Genomic DNA, 26,306 nt, shown 5'->3' with positions numbered 1-26,306 from the left:
GGTTTGCATAGTTCCTTAGCAGACAGCTTAAAATATTTAAAAAATGCATTTCCGCAGAAGTTTGACAAAATTCAACTATAACCTACTTCACCGAAAGAGATTTCTAATATTATTAGCTCTCTTAAAAACAAATGTTCCAGTGGTTATGATGAAATCAGCACTACCATAATTAAATGTTGCTCCTCAGAACTTTGTGACAGACTGAATTATTTATGTAATGAATCCCTCCACTGTGGTACTTTTCTAAATAGGTCTAAATATGCTATTGTCAAACCATTACACAAAAAAGGAGACAAATCATCAGTGGAAAACTTCTTTCCCATTTCATTATTGGCAATATTTTCAAAAATGCTTGAAAGGGTTATGTACAATAGACTTTATAAACACTTAGTACAGAAAAAATATTCTCATTTGCAATCAGTTTGGATTTTGGAAAGGACTGTCAACTGATCAAGCTATATCCACTTTTACAGATGACATATTAGAATCAATAAATCAAAAGTTATTACCACTTGGAATATTCTGTGATCTGGTTAAAGCTTTTGATTGTGTTAAGCATGATATCCTTATACAAAGGTTAAAATATTATGGGATAACAAGAGTAGCAGGCTCATGGTTCTCTCTCTCTCTCTCTCTCTCTCTCTCTCTGTGTGTGTGTGTGTGTGTGTGTGTGTGTGTGTGTGTGTGTGTGTGTGTGTGTGTGTGTGTGTGTCAGTCTTACCACATAACAATAGTCATTCAAAATATGGACAAGGGGTGACCCCAGGGCTCTATTCTAGGTCCCATGTTGTTCCTATTATATATTAATGACCTTCCATATGCAGTGTCACAAAATGCAAATTTTGTCTTATTTGCAGATGATACAAGTATTGGTATAAAAAAACAGTACCTGTGAGCTCACTGAGCAATCGGCTAATGAAATATCTGTATCAATGGGTGTTTCACAGCAAATGGATTGTCACTGAATTTTGACAAGACCCAGTACATATAGTTTAGTACCTCACAAAGAATACCTGGCCCTATAAGTATAATGTATTCAAACAATGAAATTAAAGCTGTAGACAGTGTCAAATTTTTAGGGCTACAAATTGACCACAACCTAAATTGGAAAACTCACACTCTAGACTTAATGAAACGCCATAGTTGAGCAACATTTACAGTACTCATGATAGCACAAATAGGTGATTTAAAAATGAAGAAGTTATTTTATTCAGCCTACTTCCTTTCACTAATGAGTTATGGAATCATCTTTGGGGGAAACTCATCTCACAAAGAGAACATTTTCAAAATTCAGAAACGAGTCATTAGAATTACATTTGGTGTCAGTCCTAGATCATCATGCAGAGACATCTTTAAAAAACTGTTATTCTAACTACTACTTCTCAGTACATATACTCATTGATGTCCTTTGTCATTTCCAACATGTCTTTTTTTACAACAAAAAATGCAAAACATGATTATAATACCAGATCCAAAAACAATCTGTATAAGGACTATAAAAACTTAACATTAGTACAAAAACGAGTCAAATACATGGGTACTCATATAGTCAGTAACTTATTAAAGCATATCAAAGGTCTTGTAAGTGATAAAGATTGGTTTCAGAGTGAATTAAAGAACTTCCTGTTGGCCAACTCCTTCTACTCCATCGATGAATATCTTCACAATGATTATAGCTCATTACTCTGTCTGCATTAGAATTGAACAATATCCATATATCTGAGGAAAAAAAGAAAAAACCTTTGACTCTTTCCATATCGCAGAGACTTCTCTCCAAGGGATCCATGGAAAACGATAAATGTAATGTAAGGGGGGCAGGCCCATTGCTGAGACCGTCTTTTACTCCCAAGAAAAATCTGCAGTACTCATGTAATGGCAGGCTGAGTGGACCCGGGGTTGTCCTGGAGAAACTGGAACGAGGAAAATTAATTGCGTTTATCTGGTATTGAACCTGGGACCTCCAGAGCTAGAGTCTAGTGTTCAACCCTTTTTTTATCTTATTTCGTCTATATTGTTCATTGAATTTGTTAGTGGCAGACGTCCGATGACACTAGTTCATGTTGTTCATTGATCTGTTCACTCAGTTTTTTATTACTAGCTAAACCCTCTGACCGAACTCGCTGAGCTACCGTGCCGGCTACCCACTAGACCAAAATGGCCTCATGAGCCTATGTGGTAGCTCCATTTTGTACACCTACAATCAGAATCCAGTTGTGATTCATTAATACTGTAGTCAAATGATACTACATTTTTTTCAGTTGTGAAGTGCACAGTTTTACACGTCTGGATGTTTAAAGAAAGTTGCTAGTCGTTGCATCTCTTTGAATTCTTACTAGATCCTACTGAATATTTGTGAGACTTTTTTCAAACACTACTTCATTGTAGATAAATGCATCATCTGTGAAAAGTCTGAGGTTACTATTAACATTGTCCACAAGGTCATTAATCTACAACAGGAACAGCGAGGATCTCAATGTACTTCCCTGACATACACGCACGCGTTAGTTAGTCAGTGAATCACCATCCATGTTAACATGCTCTGTCCTCCCTTCCAAGAAATCTTCAGTCCAATCACAGATTTAGTTTGATACCTCACACAGTCGTGCATTTTATAATAAGCATAGATGTGTTACCAAGTCAATAGATTTTCAGAAATAGAGAAATACTGCATCTACTTGACTGCATTGATCCATGGCTTTCAAGAATTCATGTGACAAAAGTGCAAGTTGGGTTTCACCCGATCGAGGTTTTCGAAATGCATGCTGGTTGACACGATTGATGTCATTATGTTTGAATTTGCGTAGGATGTGGAGTGGGGTTGATGTCAGCATTGGAAAGGTGTATAAAAGTAAAAGAGCTACTTAGAAATATTCGGATTTATTCAAAATGATGGTATACAGAGAGGGCTCATCCTGGGGAGTGGAAGTTACAGGGTGGCTGCCAGTCTCAGATTGGGGCCTGATTATGGGAATAGGAAGAGGGAGAGGTGGCAGTTCACAGAGTGCAGAGCCAGAGGCTCTGTCTCCCAAGAGAGATTTCTGCTCTAGTCAAGGTCTGGATTACAAGAGAATCAAGTGACTGCGTTTTGCTCTCCAGAACTCTCCAATGACCAAACATTATTCCCTCCTCCCCATGCTCCAGCATGGCTGAAGGATCTCTCGTTAGTGGCTTTAACTGGACAGAACTGTCTTGGTTCTGAAAGGCAGGCAGCTTGGGTCACATAGGCATGACAAAAGTTTATGTTGAGAGAAAACTTATTCCTCAAGGAATATGCAGTTGTTTGTGTTGTCTAACAAATATTAGTCTCGTTGCTACATAGTTTAACCAAAAGCTAATAACATAAAATACATCGTCAACATAACAAAATACTTAATTCTGTGAAAATCACTGTATTTGGGTGACAATTATAATGAATCAACATCTGAAGCAAATCGGCTGCCATGAATGTCTTCTTGGGGCTCCAAAAGTATGGGAATTGCATGGGGAGAGATCAGGACTGCATGGAGAATGTGTAAGGGCTTCCCAGCCAAACTTCTGCAGCGTACTCTATACCACCTTGGCACCATGTGGGCAGGCCCACACATTTGACAAACCTGCCACACCTGGGTACAATCATGGTTCCATAGGCAACCACAAACATTTTTCCGTGAAGGAATTGACCATCTTGTCTCACAGTGGAGCAAATGTATTAACAGATATGGCAATTACTTTTGAAATAATAAACAGTTTACTTACTTTTTATCCATCATCTTATATTCATTTGAATGCCTCTTATAACAGTCGGACAATAACACAATGCTCTGTAAAACTGAAGGATGGGATCGATAAAGTACCATAACATATTAACTACTCTGTGGAAAAGATTGAAAGTAGAGGAGTTTGTTGCCAGAGGTGTCCAATTCGTACACAGAAAGCTGGATTACACTTGACTTGCAGTGACTATAGTGCCATACGGGAGTGGCCCCACAACATGGGGCAGTAGAAGGAGCAGGAAGAGACAGTATTTGTCAGTCAGCAAGCAGTCACAGTGCACTGTGGTGGTGTTCCTCATGACATGGCCTCGAGACAACGTTTTGATACCTTCACATGGGAAGTATTATTGGGAAACTGGAAGAAGGATAAAGTGTAATGTGTGTAGATGGGAATTTGGTATTGGTTTCAGCATTGTTTCACATGCATGTGGAGCATTCTGAACCCGAGGTATTACTGCTCACAGGAAAGGAGGTGGTCGACCATGGTCAACTACAGCAGCAGATGACTGCTACATAGTGCAGCAGGCAAGAAGGGACCCACAACAAACAGTGGATGCAATTGGAAACACATTTAATAAGGCTGCAGGCCATGCAATCTCATGCTCCACAGTGACATAGTGAGTGCATGGGGGTGATCTCTGTGCCCGACAACCAGTATCATAGTGTTCAATTACACCCGTACATCAGCAGCACTGTTTGAATGATGCCAGGAGCATAGAGACTGGACCAATGAGGAGTAGTCACATCTTCATCTCAGATGAGAGCAGATTAAGCCCAGATAGTGAATCTTGGTGTACCTTCATATGGCAAGAGGTGGGAACATGCAGTGCACCCAAGAATGTTGTCAAACAAGATGATTTTGGTGGCCAAAGTGTTAGGGTGCATGGAGGAATAATGTTGTATGGACATGCTGACATTTAAATATTTGAACATGGTCCTCTCAACTGTCAACGTGATTGTGACACTGTACTCCTTTCCCATATGAGTCTTTTCAGTAGAGCATTTGACCCTGAGTTCATTTATATACACCGAAGAGCCAAAGAAACTGGTACATGTGCTTAATATCATGTAGGGACTCTACGAACATGCAGAAGTGCTGCAACATGGTGTGGCATGGACTCAACTAATGTCTGAAGTAGTGCTGGAGGGAACCGACACCATGAATCCTGCAGGGCTGTCCATAAATCCGTAAGAGTACAAGGGGTGGAGATCTCTTCTGAACAGCATGTTGCAAGGCATCCCAGATACACTCAAAAATGTTCATGTCTGGGGAGTTTGGTGGCCAGCAGAAGGGTTTAAACTCGGAAGTGTGTTCCTGGAGCCACTCTGTAGGAATTCTGGATGTGTGGGGTGTCGCATTGTCCTGATGGAGTTTCTCAAGTCCGTTGGAATGCGCAATGGACGTGAATGGATGCAGGTGATCATACACAATACTTGTGTATGTGTCACCTGTCAGAGTTGTATCTAGATCTATCAGGGATCGCATATCACTCCAAACTGCGCACACCCCACACTATTACAGAGCCTCCACCAGCTTGAACATTCCCCTGCTGACACGCAGGATCCATGGATTCATGAAGTTGTCTCCATACCCATACATGTCCATCCACTTGATACAATTTGAAACGAGAGTCATACAACCAGGAAACTTATTTCCAGTGATCAACAGTCCAATGTTGATGCTGACGAGCCCAGGCGAGAAGCAAAGTTTTGTGTCATGGAGTCATCAAGGGTACATGAGTGGGCCTTCAGCTACGGAAGCCCATATGGATGATGTTTTGTTGAATGGTTCGCACGCTGACACTTGTTGATGACCCAGAATTGAAATCTGCAGCAATTTGTGCAAGGGTTGCACTTCTGTCACGTTGAACTATTCTTTTCAGTTGTCATTGCTCCCATTCTTGCAGGATCTTTTTCTAGCTGCAACAGTGCCAGAGATTTGATGTTTTACTGGATTCCTGATATTCACGGTACACTCGTGAAAGGATCGTACACGAAAATACTCACTTCATCACTACCTCAGAGGTGCTGTGTCCCGTTGCTTGTGTGCTGGCTATAACACCGTGTTCAAACTCACTTAAATCTTGATAAGCTACCATTGTAGCAGCAGTAACCGATCTAACAACCGTGCCAGACACTTGTTGTCTTATATAGGCATTGTCACCGCAGTGCCATATTCTGCCTGTATACATATCACTGTATTTGAATATGCGTGCCTATTCCAGTTTCTTTGGCGCCTCAGGGTAGATGCAGTATTACTTACCTGCATTGAACATTGAGTAGTTCTTGGAACAAGGGGATATTTGGCGAGTGGAGTGGCCTGCCTGTTCCCCCAACTTAAATCTCATCGAGCACATGTGGGATGCACTAGGGAGATGCATTGTGGCACCTCCATGTGCACTAATGCGGAGGAATGGAATGCCCTGCCACAAGAACTCTCTACCAACCTTGGTGGCAATATGGAAGTACATTGCAGAGCATGCACTGCCACCCGTGGTGATCACATGCCTTATTATGAGCCATGTTGCGCCTTTTGTTATATCCAGGAGACCATCGTGAATTTTGGTGACGTCAGTGTAAATATTAACTCTCAATAAAAGCATTATTTCTGTTTGCCTCATTGTGTATTTCTTTCAGTTACTTTCTGTATCATACTGCAGCAGTTCTTCGTATAATGGTCCATGTTTCATAAAGCTTGGCAGTGATGCATCATGCAAAAGTTACTTTTGTCCTTAAATTTGGACACTGTTGTATATGAGCTCTGGAAACAACAATGGAAGAAAATCTTTGCAGCAGTTTATGTAGTACTTCTTTGACATGTTTGCTGTGAACATCACTCAATAATTGGAAAACAGTATACATATTTAAGTTTTGGGACATTAAAAGAGTATAAAAACAAAGCTGCCACTCTTCAGAATGAGTACTTTCTGCTGCGCATTTAAAGTATATTGGGTTGAAATGGTTTCATTACTATGGAACTGTTTGTTTTTCTTTTTACCCTGAACTTTCTCTTCACACCTTGCAAGTTTCATCAATAGTAGTAGACTCTGTGACAGTGGAAGATCTGTTCACAGCAGACATTTTCTAGCATTACCAGAAAATGTCAGGCACTACATCTGACACAAAAGCAATGTTACTTACACTGCAAATTGGGTATTTAGCAGATATGTTTTATTAACAGTCGTTGACATCCAAGAGTACGAATCTTGTGCATGCACGCGCACATGCGCACTGATTCATTTTGATGAAACTTCTTGCACTGTAAGGACATAGAACACAATCAAAAACCATTGTGCAGTAATATGGCATGGCAAGTATTTTCTTGCTTCCATGGTTCTTGGATGTACTGCCAAATCCAACTGTCAAAAGTCCATGATAATTTGGCAGACAGCTGTCCTTCCACCATCGGGTGGTGGTGATGGAATGAAATGTCTTCTGCGAGCTTGCGGTATTTATGCCTGCTGGTCCAGAAGTCAGGCCCTGCCGGCCCTGGTTGTGGGGGGTGCATGCAGCTACGATGGTGGAGGGGAGAGCATCAGTTGCCTTCCACGCACCATCTCTGTGCATCTTGCGTCCAGGTGTCACTTTTTGCTTTCATGGTGCTTAGTATTAGCTCCATGTCCCTACTGATTGAATTGTCAGTCATTATAATTTCAATTGCCTCTTTGAAAATGGAAAAATGCAAATGAAGTCCCATGCTTAATGACAGAGCGTAGGGGAATGATGTGGGAGACCCACACCCCCGTACTAGGCAAGGTCCTAATGGACGTGGTTTGCCGTTGCCTTCCTCCAACCGTAATGGGGATGAATGATGATGATGAAGATGACACAACACCCAGCCATCTCTGGGCAGGTGAAAATCCCTGACCACACCGTGAATCAAACCCAAGACCACATGCTCGGGAAGTGAGAATGCTACCGCGAGACCATGAGCTGCAGACTCTTTGAAAATACAGTCTCAAAATTGATTGATAGTAGCCAGGACTTTCATTTACTTGTAATGTATTTTATGTGCATTTTCAGTGCAGTGTTCTGCTATTGCAGACTTATTGGGCTGCAGTGTATGGATGTGGCACTCGTGTACTATAGGTCGATCTTCAGTCGTGCAGATTGTTTGCCCAATGTAAGTTTTAGCCTCATTTCCACAAAACTTGGTACACCCATGCTTTTTTTGGAGACCCAGATCATCTTTCGCTGTCCCTAATAAAGCTCATGTTTTGACTGGCAGGTGGAAAACTGTCATTATGTGGTGTTTACACATTAGTCTGCCAGTTTTTGACAAAATAAAATGCCAGTTTTCTGCCCGCCAGCCAAAACACAAGCTTTATTAGGAACAGAGAAATATGACCTTGGTCTCAGAATAACAGGGATGTGCCAGGTTCTGTGGGAATGGAAAAGACGTTGGAGAAGATATTGCACAAATGATCCATGCAACTGAAGATCGATGTATAGGATGTGAGTGCCGCACCCGCTTGCTTCAGCCCAAAAGTGTGCAATAGCAGAATACTACATTTAAAATGGATATAAAATGAATTAACAGCAAACAAAAGTCCTAGCTACCTCTGATAAATGGTGGGACTTCATTTTCTAAGAGGCAGTTGAAATTCATGTGACTGATTATTTAATCAACAAAGACACTGGTTTCCAAATGAACAATGGATGGGAGCCACTGTTGCAGCCGCACACAGCCCCACACCAAGCATGGCACGGTGCCCGCGAGACCTAAACTCTGGACTGGCAGGTATAAATACTTTGAGCCTGCACAAGACATTTCATTCCATCAGCACCACCTGATGAGGGTGGAACGGTTGTCTGCCAAAATGTCATGAACTTTGGGTGATTGGATCTGGCAGTATACCTAGAACCATGGAAGAAGCATGTAGCTGGGAAAGCCGCAGATCACAAATATTTTCTTAATAATGTGAGCAGTTTCACTTTTATTTTGACAAAGTAATATTTTAAAGTAGTTTTTTAGAAATTTAGGAATTGTGGTAACAGGCTTTGAAATGCTCAACGACCTAAGTAATAGTATGTTATGATTCTAAGGAGCACCTGAGGATTGTTGATGCATTTTGCTTTAATAAATAAAACACTTTGTAACCAGATCCTCATATTCCATCACGTAGATAAACTAGTTAACATTAAAAAAGACATTATATTCTATGTTGTACGTCAATTGGATTCATTCTTACAACAGCTAAGTGAGTGGGACAGCTGAAAGAATGTTTGAGCTAAGCACATTCGTTAGCATGACAGATTGGCCTTATAATCACTATAAGTGATTACTGATTAACTTCCTTAGAGAAAAAGACGTGGAAAAAGTTTTTCATTCAATTGGGGAGCAAGTGTGATTTATGTTCCTTGCTCTTCTTCATTTTTGGATGATAGGAACCTGTACAATCTTCTTTTCCATTAATTTTGCCATGGTTATTTGAGGAAAGAAATACCAGAAATTCTAACTTTCCAGTTGATTCCTCCAGTTACAGTTACAAGTAACTGACTTAGCGACAACTGTTGTGTTGGGAAGAGAGAACTTTTGTCACTGCAACATATGACATAGTTCAGTATAATTTGTGAGTGGGATGTTGTCAGAGATTGTAGTCACTGCTGAGATCATACCAAGTAAGGTAGCTCAGGATTAATACATTGGAATCCCTTTAATGAGGAATGGGGTTCAAATTGCAGTCTGGCAATGTAGGTTTTGGTTAATTGTGATTTCTCTAATTTAAGACAAATTTGAGCATGGGTCCATGAGAAAGACAAGATCAGTTTCCTGCCACATCCTTGTCCTTGCTCTGCCCTCACTGCAAATAAGATTTTAACCCATAATCTTCCTTACTTCATGCTTTTCAGGCTTCATGCTGTCACAGGGTTTTTCACATGCTTCCCTGTCAAGGTTGACCACAGAGTACCCTAATTCAGGTGAACCACTGCATCCTGATCAGCTATCATAGACACTAATGTGTTTGTAATGTTGTGCTATTGACCATCACAAATTTTAACTATGGATAGGTGGGATACAGTGCACCAAATAACAATTCACTGGACAGCAAAAAGTGGTTGAGCAACCATACCACCTAGAACTTGCAAGGGGATACAGAAACCACTGTCCTACATGTGTATCCCTTCTTGCTGCATACAAAAGAGCACAAAAATTAGTATTTGTGTGCAGGACTACTGCCATTGAATATTAGAAGCATGGGAAAAATCAGTTATTTTGATAACTCATATTTCATATTGGCACAGAGTATGGGTATGTTGAAAATTACATGAGGTGAATCACCCAGCTTGCAAACAGAGAACCATCCAGGTGGAGGATGAAAGTATTCTCATGTGGAGGATGTTTACGCGGGATGATTTAGGGACCTTTGATAAATGTCATAGTCTCCTATTGGTGAATGGCGAAGGAGCCTACAGACTCATAATGTGCGTCCATTTATTCACCTATGAAATCCTGCAGCCAGTCTGTACCTACAGTAAGATAGTGCACTACCCTATTATTTCTGCATTATTTTATTTCAGAATGGTTTGAGGAACACTCCATAGACATAAGGATGCTTGCATTCTTTTTTATCTTTGCATTTTAGTTTCTTGGTAACTTCTGTGGATAACTTCTGTGTCAGGATACATTTACAAAGTGGTGTTAAACATGGTATTAGTTTTTTTATAGAAAATGTAGTTTTATGAAAAAATACATTGAGAATTGTCCATAGCTTTTACTTTAACATATGCGCTTTGTATTGCAGATGATCTCGATGTTGCTCCAGATTTTTTTGAGTATTTCTTGGGTACTTACTCACTTTTGCACATGGATCCTACCTTGTGGTGTGTGTCAGCCTGGAATGATAATGGAAAGGCTGGTCTTGTAAATGAATCTGCCCCAGATCTCTTGTACCGTACAGACTTCTTCCCAGGTCTGGGATGGATGTTGACCAAAGAACTGTGGAAAGAACTGGCTCCAAAATGGCCACTGTCGTAAGTTCTTTTTCCTCTATTCATCTTTGCAAGCTATTTGAGACAAACACATTTAAGAAATGATAACTATGATTTGATTTAGGTTTTGAAATTGTAATGGAGTTTGAACTATTTAATTTTTCAGTTACTGGGATGACTGGGTCAGGCAACCTGATCAGCGAAGAAACAGGGCCTGTATTCGGCCAGAAATATCTCGAACGAGGACATTTGGCAAAGTTGGAGTTAGCAAGTATGTTGTAATAATTATATGCTTCTGTTTGGGTTATCTCAAAAGTGTGCTCTATTTCTTTTTCCTGAAAAATTTAGTTTTACTGTAGTGTTACACTTACAACATGAGCAATTAATATTATTATTTTTCTGTGTTGTTATTTTTCAGTGGCCACTTCTATGAAAAACATTTGAAATACATTAAACTTAATGAAAAGTTTGTGCCTTTTACTAAGATGAATTTGAACTACCTCTTAAAGGTAAGATATTTCACCAATATTACTATTTCCCTGACACTAGATCTTAGCAAAATATGTACTGTATGGCATAACAAAATGTGTAAACTGCAGGTAACGTACTTCACTCCTTAGGGAAAATAGTGCCCTAGAATATTTAATGGTGAAATCCCAATGAATGTGACTCTGTCAAGACTGAAAAAAAAAAAATCCAGTTATATATACACATGAACCTGCAAAAAGCATATCAGTATTCAAAAACACCTGCTGTTGTCCTGAACTGACATGTAAAATGAATCAGTTAGTTACATGTTTCATAGACCATTTGAATGATTCTTTGACTTGAAATTATGTGGAATGAGTCAGTTTACAGGATATGTGTGCATGATTAGTATTAACATTAATGAACACATTACTTATTTTTGGTCCCACTTGTGCTCTCTCTCTCTCTCTCTCTCTCTCTCTCTCTCTCTCTCTCTCTGTCTTCCTACCTGTCCTACCTACCTACCTACCAATCTTTTCTGACTACCAGTGTTTAAATAGAAAATCATTGGTGGAACAGTGGAATAGACGTCCAGCAGAAGTGATGTTTACTTAGATTTAAAATTTGCTTTGCTACCTGTTAGACATTTTATGGTATTGGGCAAATGATAAAAAGTTTTTATTCTGCACATTGAACTCCTTTCTGAGCCTCACATAGCGTTGATGTTGAATTATAAACGTTATTTTTCCCTCTAGTGCTGTAGGTATGGATATCACTGATCTTCTCAAATTGTGATGGATTATTTATGACACATTTCATTAGTAAATATATGTATTGTGATGGCGGAGTTAAAATGCCTAACTCCTTGTAGAGGTGTCTACACGACATCCATGGGTAAACACCACATATTAGTCTTATTGCTCGCTTTTGTGCAATCAGTACTTTCGTCCTGAGTGGTGACTTACACCAGAAAATTATTCCATAATACACTATTGAGTGGAAATATGCAAAAATATTTCAGGAGCTTAATTCGTTTCTTTCTGAGGCTAGCAGTTATACAAAGAGCAAAAGTAGCTGAATTTATTGTTTGAGAAGCTCAGTACTATGCTTCTTTCAGTTAAAGTTTTCATCAGTATGAACACCCAAAAATTTGGGAGCACTCTTCATGATTTACTGACTCCTATTCATGTGCAACATCAATTGTTATATAGCTACTTGTTGTACAGAACTGAATATAGTGTGTTCTTTTGAAAGTTAGGGAAAGTCCATGTTCAGAGAACCAGTTAATAATTTTTTGGGAAACATCATTAAAAATGTCTTCTGTTGCTTTCTCTCTAATGCGATTTATTATACCACTAGTATCATTCCATTTGATGAATGTTAAGTGGAAGGACTTTCACACATATAAAGAATGGGAAAGGACCCAAAATTGAGCACTTTGGGAATTCCTTGGATTTCTCCCTGGTCATAAAAATTTTCTCCACTGCCAACATTTTTTGAATTATTCAGCTTTATTTTTGTTTTATTTGTTAAGTGTGATTCAACCAACTGTGCGTAAAACCATCAATTCTGTAAAACTTCAGTTTTTCCCAGAGAGTAAATTCCTTGGAATGAGTAGAAAGAATACCAAATGGGGATATTTTGTTACTTAAGGCTTGTACTGTTTTATGAGTGAATGTATAAATAGTATTCACAGTTGAGAAACCCTTCTGGAATCCAAACTGTAATATGTTAAGTAAATTGTTTATACTTAAGTATGAGACTACTCTCAAGTTCATTACTTTTTTGAATGTTTTGGAAAAAAGATGTTAGTAAGGAAATTGGAAATTGGTGGTAAGGTCTTATTGGACCAAACTGCAGAGGTCATCGGTCCCTAAGCCTAGGCACTACTTATTCTAACTTAAACTAACTTACGCTATGGACAACACATGCACCCATTCCCGAGGGAGGACTCAAACCTCCAAAGGGGGGAGCCCCATGGACCATAACAAGGCGCCTAAGACCGCGCGGCTATCCCGCCCGGCTGTTAGTAAGTAAACTGGAGAATAATTATCTAAATTTGCTGTACCATCTTCCCTATGAAGAGGTTTAACAGTTGCGTATTTTAATGTGTCTGGAAAAATTCCCTGTGCCAGTGATGCATTACATATATCACTAAGGACATTACTTATTAAGTTGGAACACATTTTCATAATTATGCTTGAAAGTCCATCATCAACACGTGAGCTTTTGTTTTTTAGAATTTTTGTAATTCTATTAATTTCAGTGAGGAATTTTGATGCTATGAATAGTCGCTTAAAGTTTTGTTGACTGACATTAATGTATTCTATTGCTTCTTCAGCTGAACCATTTAATTCTATTTTTGCTGCTACATATAGGAAGTGGTTGTTAAAAATAATTGCAGCTTTTGAATTATCAGTCACAACATTGTCATTTACTTTAATTGTTACGGTATCTTGTACACTGACAGGCTGTTCTTTCCCCTGTTTCACAGTATCCCATATAGTTTTAATCTTATTATCTGGTTTATTTATTTCTGTCAGGATGTGGATACATCTGGACGTTTTAATGACCTTCCTTAAAATACTACAGTATTTTTTATGTAGTATGCAAAATGATACCAGATGTTGACATACTCTAGCCTTTATATAAATTTCCCTTTTCCTCTTAAATGAGATTTAAATTCCCTTAGTGAACTACTGCTGTCTTTTTTCTTTTTATTTTGTTTTTGTGTTTTGTTTTTATGGACACACATTTACTATTGAATCAGTCTCTTTCTGTGTATACCTTATCCCCTACCACTTCTTTAAACATACTTTTAAAATATTGCATCGTGTTTTCATTAATAAGCCTCCGTGCTTTGTATGAACCTGCCTCAGGGCTATAAGTTATCATATTGTTTATTTCCATCAATTGTGCATCATGATCAGATAGTCTATTAACAATTGGGTACACATTAATTGTTTCTGCCTGAGCACTGCATATAAAAATGGTAACAATCAGTGTCCAGCTATCTTGCTGCATACGAGTTGGAAAATTGACTACTGAAATGAGATTGAAACACCCAAACAATGATTCTAGTTCATCATTCCTGTACATATCTTTTAAAAAATCTACATTGAAATCTCCACAAACTATTAACTGTTTCTTCTTGTCTGACAGGTAGCTCAATGGTGCATCTAGATGTTTCATAAATAACTAAAAGTTTCCTAGAGCAGTTCTGTAGACTGTTGCAATTCAGAAGGTGGTGTGACAATCAGTCATCATATTGTTGGACCCTGCTTACTGGTTTCATCTCCTTTTGCTAACTGACACTCAAAATTTCCCAGGGTACTTTGTATATTCCTCATGGAATTAATTGGGCATTTATTTAGTAGAACAGTCTGAGCAACCTTGGCATATGGAGCTCCTCGATTTCAGTATGTTATAAAAAAAAAGTGTGTATATTGTGTACAGAGATCTGTCAGTTTGTCGCACCTCAGTATGTCATGTGAGAAAGATCTGCCAGTCTTTGTCATGGCATCATGAGGGTTGTCTTGATTGTGGTACAACCTTTTGCCAAACATATGAGTGCTTTCTGTGACTTCCAAACAATATTAAAGATCTTGTACATTGCAACTGACTAATCTTCTCCTCTTGTCCTTACCTTGTAGAAAACATTAGTAAACCCTTCTTGAGTTAATACGTTGATTTGTACATTGAGCTAAAGAACATATTTTCTCACAATTACATTGCTGTATGCACTGAAAACAACATGAAACGTGTATAGTGTAGATTGGCATAATTTACCTTTAACATTTCATAAAGCATAAGCCCTCATCAGCCAGAAACACTTCATGTCTTGAAAGTTTCACTTTTCATTCTAAAAGTATAAGCTTGGAAGAATTTCGATTTTCAAGAAAATCTTAGTTTTTGTTTCATCTGACCTGTTTAGATTTTTAAATTGTGATTCAAAACAATTTAGAATCAGTTTTGAATTTAACTAGAACAAGTGCATTTAATTTACTTTCTTAAATAATAGGTGGAAGTTGAATAGATTTTAAGAAATATGTTTGCCTGAAAATTGGCAAAAATGTAACTGTATGAAATTACTGATCTGAAAGATAAAACTTCTGAGCAGTGGAGGAGTTCATGAAGGATGTGACAAGAATGGAGTTCATAGAGGTTATGATTGATTCCTCAGGATATAAGCAGTCAAAGGAAAATGAACATCAGTTCTTTCTATGGATTCCAAGTAATGAATGTCTTTTTTAGAGTAATGAGAAATATTTTTTAAAGTTTCGGTCCATAGTTTGCAAAAACAAAGATAATGGTAATCAGTTGTCCTAGGTTACATATAAATAATTCAAGGAATAGCAATTCTCTGAATAATTCACCAAAAGTTGAGGTGGAGCGGTTGTGTTGAGTGGAGTGGGCGAAGGGAGAAAGGAGGTGAGGAGTAGGAGGGAGACCTGGGAGGGAGGGAGGGAGGGGGGGGGGGGAGAGAGAGAGAGAGAGAGAGAGAGAGAGAGAGAGAGAGAGAGAGGGGGGGGCAGAAGGTGCCTGGGATAAGAATGTAGCTCCTGTGAGCTCATTCTGGCTGCAGAGAATCTTGTATTTTCCATATAGCACAGGTTGTGAAGCAGCCATAGAAAGCCAGCATTTGTGTGTAACACTTGGTAGTCGACACTTCTCTTCGTCACAGTTTTGTGGTGACCATTCGTATGGGTGGACAACTGATTGGTGGTCGCTCCCACATAAAATACTATGCAGAAATTACAGCAGAGCTATTGTATGACATGACTTTTTGCTCGGGTGGACTTATTTCTGATAGCATGGGCCTGTAACAGGATTGGAGAAGATGTACTGGGTGGATTTATTGGACAGGTCTTGCCTGGGACTTCCACAGTGGCATGACACATGTGACAGTGGTTCTCTTCAGATGGTGCCAGTTGTTACATGTGCTCACTGCCTGAACTCCAACCGGTCTGGTTGCCCACCCTTAATCACTCATGACTTGGAAACATGAGAGATCATATGGTCTAGGATACTGTGCAGATTGGGTGGATGGTGGACTACCACTTTGGGTGGGAGGGAGGATTTGGCAGTAAGGGCTCTGGGTAGGATATTCCTCATTTCCAGGCATGATATAAGCAGCTGAAGCCCTAGTCTTGTTGAGATGCAATGTAGGCATGTTGTAACCAAGTGGAACAATGTGTGAAACTATTTTTAAAACCAAGGTTTCTTGTATGAGGATTATTATTAGTTTTGACCCAGCAAGTTCATATCTAATGATATTCAGAAAACCATTGTGTATATTCTTTTCTTTTGCCAGTTTTGTTAATAACAACGTTTAGTTTAGTCACATTAGGAACTTCATTGTCCATCAGCTTGCCACTTTATAGTCAGTGTGAGTGAGTCTCTTAGAGAGAGAGAGAGAGAGAGAGAGAGAGAGAGAGAGAGAGAGAGAGAGAGAGTGCAGAGATGATTTCGATATTTTGTTTGGTGAGAAGAGTACCTCTGCATTGTATTGGGTGCTACTTTTAAGCAGGTATTTAAAACCTGCCTTTACTCAGTAATACTTCATGTGTTCATTTTCTGTTCCCATAGTTTCTGTTGTAGCTTTGGTAAAGTTAAATAAAAATCAAAATAAATTATTTGGTATTTATTTACTTGTTATCTCTGAGTCAACAGCTGTCTGTTCTTTTGAGTCTTGAAAGCCAAAGATTATGGTGCTCTCTGCATCCCCTTATGGTGTTCTCCTCTGATTACACATGTCGTTTTAGGAAGTTTAATAACTTGTTTTGTTGCACTAAAATACATTGTATTATAAGTTTCACGTTTCTGGTGATTATATTACTTTGTTACTTTTGTATGGCTATATTGTGAGGCACTTCCATATATTAATATTTTTTACAGGATAATTATGATGTCCAGTTTGTAAAGGAAGTGTATGGCAGCCCAGTTGTAACTTATCAAGAACTAAAGAATGGGCCCATAGTACATGATGGACCAGTACGAATACCATATTACACGAAGGATAGTTACAAGAGGACAGCAAAATTACTCGGATTAATGGATGATTTTAGAGTGAGTGACTTATTTTCACCATATATGATGTATTTATCTGGTTTGTGTTACTCGGCAAGGCAAAGTGGACATCTGGCTGTTGCAAGAATTAACTTGGTCATGTGATGAGGTACAATCGCATTCCAATTCAAAGTAGCACTTGTTATCTTGCAGTGAGAGCATAAATTTTGATTTTTGGAAAACAGCTTCGTGGGAAGCCATGACAACTTTCTGTTAACGTCATTCATTAATGACAATGAGAATGAGGTATTGGTGATAGTGCCAGCAGAGAAGGCAACAGAAGGTGCAAGCAAATGTTGATAAACAAAATTGAAGGAAGTCAGTGGTGTGCAAATTACAGAAGGTGGGACGTGACACTGAGTGGCGCAGCATTCAAGTATTTGCTGTAAAGTAGAATAAGTAAACTGCACACAATAAATATTTCAGTGATGATATAGGTAAATGTGTTAAATGTGTTATTAAACAGCAATTTTTGCAATACAAAATACCACAGTTGCAAAAAAACTCACAGCTCTTCCCCCCCCTCCCCCTTCACGACTGAGAAAAAGCTGTTTCATCTACGGGATTTGCTTCTAAAAGTTTCCACAATAACTAAGTCATTATGTGCAGATGGGAGAATGTACCAGCCGAAAGACCATTCTGCAGTAGACTTTTATGAAAACTTAACATATTAGAATTAAAGTGGCCAGTGATTCATTCAGACTAACTGTGGATTCGTAAGAACTGCGCTGTGAATATTGCAAAGTGACGGTGTCGAAGAGTGTTGGCTAACAATAGTGCTGGTCAACATTTCATTGTTATGAATGCACAGTTTCATTTTTTTTCACTTCTCAATTGATATAACAGGAAAACAGATTATCATGTAGAAATAGAGAGAGAAAAAATTAAAGATACATAGAAGCAAGGAAAGCCATTATACTGAAGTAGCACCAGCCCACTGCTGTTTAACAAACATAAACATATTCCGTAGTAGGCTGTAATGAATAAAAATCACATTATACCGTACAACAGACCACATTTATGTTTATTAAACATCTGGAGGCTGTGGATCCCCACAAATACAAAAGAAATTTTAATCACTGCTGTTTTTTCCACTGGCAAAATTTTGCAAGAAAGTTGTTCCCTACCTACTTCTGCCTTACTGTACAGACTTAAATCCCAAAGATCTGGTCTGCAGTCTTACAAAGAATAAGCTCTGTAGTTGTAATAAAATCAGGCATCTCACTCTCTAAGTTGAAAGAATAAAGGCTATCATCTTTGCTACTAATAAATGAATGTCATGCATTACGGATGGTGTGTGTGCCAATACTTTTACATGCCACTGGCTGGATGCACAATGCCAGTGCTGCAGTCTGGCAAGTGGACTAGGTTGGGGTGGAGGTTGTGTCAGGTGGGATGGGTAGAGGAGAAAGGTGGGGGTGGGTGGATAGTGGTTTGGAGGGAGGCAGCAGGTTTGCGTGCTGAAGGTTTTGGGGTGGGTGTGTGGTTGGGGGTGGGGGGGGGGGGGAGGGAGGTATGTGCACAGGCAAGGCATGTGATGCATGGGTGTCAGAGCTGGTGGGGAGAGGCACCCGCTGAAGGTGACATGAGGATGTCAATTGGGAGCGGGTAGTGGAGCGGAGAAAGGGGGAACTCTTGGGTGGAGTGTGTGGGACAGTGAGTTACTGGAGACTGAGGCCAGGACAATCTGTATAGTTCAAAGAAGCTGTTGGTGGAGAGAAGGATCCAGGTCTTGTGAAGCTGCCACTGAAATTGAGCATTTTATGCGCAGCTGCATATCGTGCCAGCAGGCTGTCAAATTTGTTCTTGTTAGTTGTCCAGTTTAGCTACTTACTGCAGATTTGTTTCTTTGCATACAGCTTAGTAGATAATCTGTTCAGAGAAAGTAATTTTGTTGTATATAGAAATGCTTACGTAACGCCCACTTCTGATGAAATTGGTGAGGATTTTTTTTTAAACAAATAACATTAGCATAAAATAGAAGATATTCGGGTACATATATAGCTAATTATTCTCCTAATATGTCAAAAAGTTTTGAGAGTTTTGTACTTTATCTTGATTTGAGAAAGATGGGCTTTCATTTATACTGTTGCACTGTATCCAGTATTTCAAGAAACTGGACCTCATGAGATAACATACTTTCATACCCATGAGTCAAGAGATGTTAGAAATCCACACATCATGAAATGCAGTGATAATATGTGCACTAGAAGGTGCCCTGGGAACATAGTGACTTGTTTCATTATGATGGAGATTGATACTGTGGAAGGAACCATCCAACTTTTATTGTGGTAACACCTCACATGCTCTTTGCAAGTCAGTAGTGGCCCATGGTGGTGGTGCAACCCTTCAGCTCAGTTTCTTTCACGTATAATCAAAGTCTGGGGAGCAAGGCGGCCACTCTAGATGTGTTAAGTCTGTATGTCTGTATATTGCAAGTACGTGTGCATCATGTCAGTACTGAATGGTTATGCCTGTAGACTGCTACTGTTACAGTATCTCCAGAAAACAGGTGTAGCAATGTACATGCCACTGCCTTGGACAAGAACACTGGGATTGAAATATCACCTTTTCCATTACATCACCCTTGTATGAACCAGATGTACTTATAATGACAGTAGCTTTCAGTGCTTTTGTATCTACATAGGGCGTGACAATGCTGCGAAACATTTACTGTCAGCACAAATGTAACTGTAATAGTAGATGGTAGCTCAACCAAATAGCCAGGGAGCTAAACCCCAGAAGAGGAAACAAAACTTGACGTGCGAGTCAATCTATGGGGGAGAACTGATGGGTACAGCTTATCACTGCCGATAGGGAACATCAGAATCAATGGTTCTGCCCGTACAATACTTTGCACACACCTTCCATGACAGAGTGCCACAGTGCTCTGCCATGAGACCCATACTCACTCATCTAATTCCATATTAATGGTTGCTGGCAGGGATACTAAATACTGCCATCCTTTAAGGACACATAGGGTTGAAAATAGCCCCATTTGTGCCATGACCTCTATTAAACTGGAGAGGGCGTGACATTCCCCGGCATTGAATCTATCCCTGAAGTAAGCAATGCTGATGCCTCTGGAGTGGTGGAAAATTGTGAAAGCTGACTTAATGGCTATTCCATCTGCATCATTAGGGGTAAGGCCACAGCCACGGGTGAGTGGGGGAAGGAGGTACTGGTTCCAGTTCCATGGGCTCCGCAGCTGGAATTACAGTAGTGTTTGTCGCCAGTGTCCTATTCTGCAGGCAAAAGTAGGACAGTGGAGAGCGTAGTGGGGATTGCAGTGGGCATGCATGCTGCCACACTCTGGAGCCTCCTACTGAGAGAACACCATGAACGACCCCATCTTCCAAATGGCACAGAGGTGGTGGCACCGTGGGTCCAACAGATTGCAGATGAGACTGATTGGAATGATGGGTCAGCTGCTCCAAACTGATATCCATGACAAACAAATGCTGAGCCTTGTGGCTCACCACTATACCAGGGAGCCACCCCCTCCTGGCAGCCGAAAGACCTTATGTGGCATACCCATCAGGAAAGCTCTGTGGGCCGCGACAGTCTGGGGCATGCAACTTGGTTTGCAACAAAGCGAAAAGACCCCAAGGCGGGTGCTCATGTGGATGCTCCTACTGAGTTCAGCCATTTCCTGGTGTTGCCCAGTACGTGATGAAAAAACTAGACAGTGCATTATTGTGGAACAAGGCAGATGTGGACTTCATCTGGGTCTTGAGCGTTCAGTAGAAGCACTCCGCCATTGAGTTGGAAGCTGGGTGAAACAGGTCAGTAGTCAGATGCTGGATACTATTGCAAATGCAGAAATCTTCAAACTCCTGTGGCTCAAGTTGCCAACCATTATCAAATACAAGGGTCTAAGGGGAGTCTTCTGTAGTAATAATGAAAGGCAGTGGATGAATGGTAGCTGTTGACATTTTGGAACTAAATTTGCCAACATCCAGGAAATTGGACAAATCATCTATTATCAATAACCACATGCTTCCCCAAAAAGGAACCCATAAAATGGAGATGCACCCTCTCCAAAGGATGCTCTGGGACTGACCAAGGGAAAAACTGGAGCTGCGACCCAGTGTAGTTCTGTGCACAGGTCACATAAGTCCACACCAGATGTTCAGTATCATGATCAATTGCTGGACAGTAGATGGGACACTCTGCCAAAGCCTTCATACGAGACGTACCCCAGTACAATGCACTCCACAATTGGTGTATTAGAGGATGCAATGCTGGAGTGACAACCACTTGACAGCTTTGCTCCTCCATGGCAAACATGAAAAACCATTGGAATATGTTCAGGTGCCCATGTAGGACAAAAAAGTAGGCCACACTGACCCCACTACCATAGGGATGTCCTTGGGTAATCCCTTCTGGACTGTCGAAACAAATTTCCTAAAAAGTGGGGCAGTGGATGCAATGGTCATGAGCTCCTGTGCTGTCAAAGGAAAATCAAGCAATGTCTTCTCCAAGGTATCATCCAATGTGAAAATGAGAGCCTTCTGCCAGTTGAACTCTGAATTTGGTTTCACTGGAAACTGTGATAATGCATCCGCATTAGCATGCTGGATGGTGGACATGTAATGAATGTCATAGTGATAACTACATCTACATCTACATCTATACTCCGCGAGCCACCTTACGGTGTGTGGCGGAGGGTACTTATTGTACCACTATCTGATCCCCCCTTCCCTGTTCCATTCACGAATTGTGCGTGGGAAGAACGACTGCTTGTAAGTCTCCGTATTTGCTCTAATTTCTCGGATCTTTTCGTTGTGATCATTACGCGAGATTACTGGGAAAGAGCACCACCACTGCAATCTGTAGGTATCCTATCCATTAGCTTGGAATGAGGGTTGAATAAGAAAACCAGCAGCTTGTAGTTGATGATAAGTAGGAACTTCACTCCATACAAGAAAATGGAAAAATTTTTCAATGCAAAAATGATAGCCAAGGTGTACTTTTCCACCTGTGAATGATTATGTTGTGCCATTGAAAGTGTCTTCAATGGGTAAGCAATAGTGCCATCTGGGTTCCAATGTGAGAGCTGCATAAAAGAATCCAAAACACAAACAGAGCACAAACACTCCTTGAGGGACTGAAAAGCCTGTAACATTCCATGAATATTAAAAATCTGACATCTGTTTGGTGAAGCCAGTTAAGAGGAAGGCAGATGTTCGTGGTCTAAAAAGTATGGGATATCCTTCAGGTGTTGTGCTTGTTTGTAGGCATGAGGCCATCTTTACTAAGCACATAACCCAAAAAATGCATTGTAGGGAAATAAACTACATTTTTCCGACTTCCAACGAAGTCTGTTCTCCAGGAAGTGTTGGAAAGCTGCATAAAGATTTCATAAATGCTCCTCTTGTGTAGAGCCTGTGACTTACATGTCATTGAGGTAATTTACAAGACAGGGAATGTCCTAAATCAACTGCTCCAAATACCATTGATAAATTCCTGCCACAGATGAAATTCCGAAAGGCAAGCAATTAAACTGGTAAAGCCCAAAGATCTTGTCAACCACAAAGAAACTCTGAGAACCAGTGCCCAACGGCAACTGGAGGTAAATGTCAGGCAAATCGATGCCTGAAAAATATTGGTTCCCTGTCAACTTCTTGAATGCCTCCTGATGCGGAATACCGTATGAGTCAGCAACACATTGCATGTTGGCTCTTCGTTTACAGATGCCACAGAGGTGCATCGACCCATCCTGTTTCTGAATCGCCAACAAAAGAGTGCCCATTGACTTGATGAAATGGGAGAAACAATTCTGAGGCCCTGCCAATGTTGCGACTTGACCCTGACCACATTTCGCATAACAAAGAGAATAGGTTGGGGGGTAACAAAGTTTAGGTGTTATTGACAGCTTAAGCATGATGGGTGTCTCAAAATTTTCTGCCCAATCCAAGTTATTCTCAAACAGTTTATCATGCAGCTGTAGTAGAGATTCCAAATCTTGAAAGGTGACCAATTGAAATGCTAAGTGTATGTCAGTCTGGAAGCCAAAAACAGAAGTGGTGTTTAACCCAAAAATATTTTGCACCAACAGTGAATTAACCACTTACTACACAAGTTGCCATTCCACATTCTTATAGCATGCTGATACAGAGAATTGCTTCCTCAAAGGAATACACTGTTTGCTATAACACACAACTTAACATTGGGCCATTGCAGTGCAGGACAGCCCCAGAGCCTGTATGTGTCTAGTCTAATGAGGCTGACAATTGCTCCCATATCTTGCTGAAATTCAATAGATCAGTCATCCATGACCAGTGTTAGCAGAGCACACCGGGGGCAAAGCTAGTAGGGTTTCAGAAACAGCTTCTAAGTCCAGGGAAAACACTGGCCCCTCTGAGAGCCATCCTGTGGCCTGTCAACTGTGACAAACTGATGCAAAATGGCCGACTTTCCAACATATCCCACACACAGCATTTAAATACAAACCCATGTAATATGGACCACATGGCAATTGGGGCAGCACCGCCAAATTGCCCATTGAGTGGATTCAGATGTGGAGGGATGCCTAGAACCCAAAAAACTTTGCGAGTGAGGATAATGACTCTTCAACTTATGTGTACCCTCCAGGCTTTCTGTGGGCAAAGTCAGGGAACACCGTGATAGCACCATGCTCAAATCATCAATGGCGCATCAGAGAGTGGCTCATCAGAAGATACAGTCACCTGGCCAACACTACAGTGTACCAGGGGCTGTGTACCACACATGGCTAACTTCCACACGTGCCAATTGTTGGAAAGTACATCCCTTTCCACAAAGTTTATGTGATTCGGTGGTCTGTGTAATTTCGCTGAAGGAGGTGTCTGACTAGCCAGTGCCTTAGTTCAGACTTTAGTGCCAGGTGCTGTCCAAACAATCATGTACCTAATTAGCAAGTCCATGTAAGGTAACACATTGGGGACACTCGAACTGATACTTGCACAACAGACCTTGCAGGCCAGCAATCCAGGCCGCTTATGATTGCGCGGGGCACTTGTGGTGCTGGTTCAACTGCAACTGTACTGCCACCACATGGGTTTGATATCCAAAATATTGTGACAACAGCCGACAAGAGCTCATCAAAGTTATGTTTCTCGTGCTTCGTGGAGGGTTTCAAATTTTGCCTGATTTTGTAGAACCCTACACTACTTGACAATAATGACATGGCCTTATCAGTGGTATTGAAGATAAATCCTACCTGACAGTGAAGCGCCAACTGGTGCAGATAATTCACCCACCATTCTGCAGAGTCATTGGAACCGGCGAATAACAGTAGGGGAGAAGGCTTCCCTTCAGGTGTCTGGCCCACTAGCAGCATGTTGTGAGAGTGGAGCAAGTCTACATTCTGTTTGAGTAGTTCCTGCATCTGGTCCTGCTGTAACTTTTGTTGCTGCACCTACTCCTGCCAGCATTGCAAAAATGTTAGGTCCATGGTGGCTACAAAGTAACACTACGAAGGAAAAAAAAAAAGAAGAAAAGTATACACACACACACACACACACACACACACACACACAGGAATGTCCTATGACACCACTTCTGTATCTGCACATATAATGAGAACATCTTTCCATGCTTTTGTATCTGCACAAGGTGTGACAACCCCATGAAATGCTTGCTGTCAGTACAAATGTAACTATACTATCCAATGGTGGCTCAACAACAAAGCTGGAGATATGAACCCTGGAAGAGGGAATGAAATTTGATGGGCGAGCCACTCTACAGGAGAACAGTGTGTCCAAACATCACACAGAGTTGAGCATGGAGATAAATACAGGCATGATCAATGTGAGTGACTGAACACTTGTCACATGGAAACAGAGCAAAAGCCAGGTGCGAGGTAGTTGAAATAAGCATAACTGATGGGCGTGGCCTATAGCTGCTGGCAGGTGAACACCTGGGTCAATTGTCCTGCCCATACAATGCTTGACATGTGCTGTCCATGGCAGCATGCCATGCTACTTTGCCATGTGACCCAATCCAGCTCATTTGCTCCCATAACGATGTCCACTGGCGGGGATACTAAGCTTGCTAAACTGGTACTCATCCATCAATAGGACTCTACTCCAGTGGCCTTGTGTCCATTCATGGTGAGAATTTGCTGATTAGAGTAGATTAGATACACATTTTATTCCATAGATCCATAGTGATGAGACGTTGAATGTGTCATAAACAAGAATACGTAATACACATTTATAAAAAAAAAAAAAGATGTGTTAATGTTCATTCAACAATGCCTAAGTGACGTGCTCGATGGAAAAGAATCGCAAGACAAAGGAGGAGTTGTGCGACAAAAATGAAAATTGGTTGTTGCGTTTCTGCATTTGAAAGATCGTTTCAATTCAAATTTCACGCCAGTCACACGAGAGTGGCACAGGTAGTGCCACTATGAAGATGACGATCATATTTGCTTTAAATACATGCTGTAATGGTCATGAGAGGTAGCTACCTTTGAGATTGGATGACTTGATGTGAGTCGAGAAAGTCTTTAAGGTGATGAAGATGCCATTATCACCATTTCACTCAGTTTGTACAAGGTCTTGTAATAGAGCTTTAAGAAGCTGGATGTTCTTCCTGCAATACTACAGAAAGACTTGGCAAGAATGTAGCCACTGTACACGATTGCTGGCAGTGGTGGCCACGAGAATGTATGATCGCAAGAAGACCAAGATCCGGAGACCACATGGCACTACTGAGAGGGAAGTCCATTATGTTCAGTGTATGGCTCTGGTGCATATTAATGCATCTGGAGCAGCAATTTGAGCAGCAGTTGGCATCACAGTGACACAACGGACTGTTACAAATTGGTTACTTCAAGGACAGCTTCGAACCAGACACCCTGTAGTGTTCATTCCATTGGCACCAAACCACCTTCATTTGGGACTTCAGTGATGTCTAGTGAGAGTTCATTGGATGGCAGGGTGGAGGTCTGTTATGTTTTCTGATGAAAGCTGGTTCTGCCTCAGTGCCAGTGATGGCCATGTATTGGTTAGGAGGAGGCTAGTTGAGGACCTGCAACGAACCTGTCTGCATGTTAGACACACTAGACCTACAACTGGAGTTATGGTCTGGGGTACA

At 40.6% G+C, this 26,306-nt stretch overlaps 1 protein-coding gene across 2 annotated transcripts in view; it reads left to right on the top strand.

Moving 5' to 3' along the window:
* The window catches only part of LOC124554939 (alpha-1,3-mannosyl-glycoprotein 2-beta-N-acetylglucosaminyltransferase), an 89,759-nt gene that overhangs the window by 30,188 nt on the left and 33,265 nt on the right, over positions 1–26,306 (top strand). For both annotated transcript variants that reach the window (XM_047128638.1, XM_047128637.1), the window contains exons 7-10: positions 10,499–10,727; positions 10,852–10,956; positions 11,104–11,194; positions 17,052–17,222. In XM_047128638.1, coding sequence (XP_046984594.1) covers positions 10,499–10,727; positions 10,852–10,956; positions 11,104–11,194; positions 17,052–17,222 — 596 coding nt within the window. The remainder of the gene's footprint in view (positions 1–10,498; positions 10,728–10,851; positions 10,957–11,103; positions 11,195–17,051; positions 17,223–26,306) is intronic.

Source organism: Schistocerca americana, chromosome X (assembly GCF_021461395.2).
Source record: "Schistocerca americana isolate TAMUIC-IGC-003095 chromosome X, iqSchAmer2.1, whole genome shotgun sequence".
NCBI classification, from domain to species: domain Eukaryota; kingdom Metazoa; phylum Arthropoda; class Insecta; order Orthoptera; family Acrididae; genus Schistocerca; species Schistocerca americana.
Note: the sequence above shows the minus strand (reverse complement) of the source record. Positions and strands in the feature narration are given on the sequence as shown.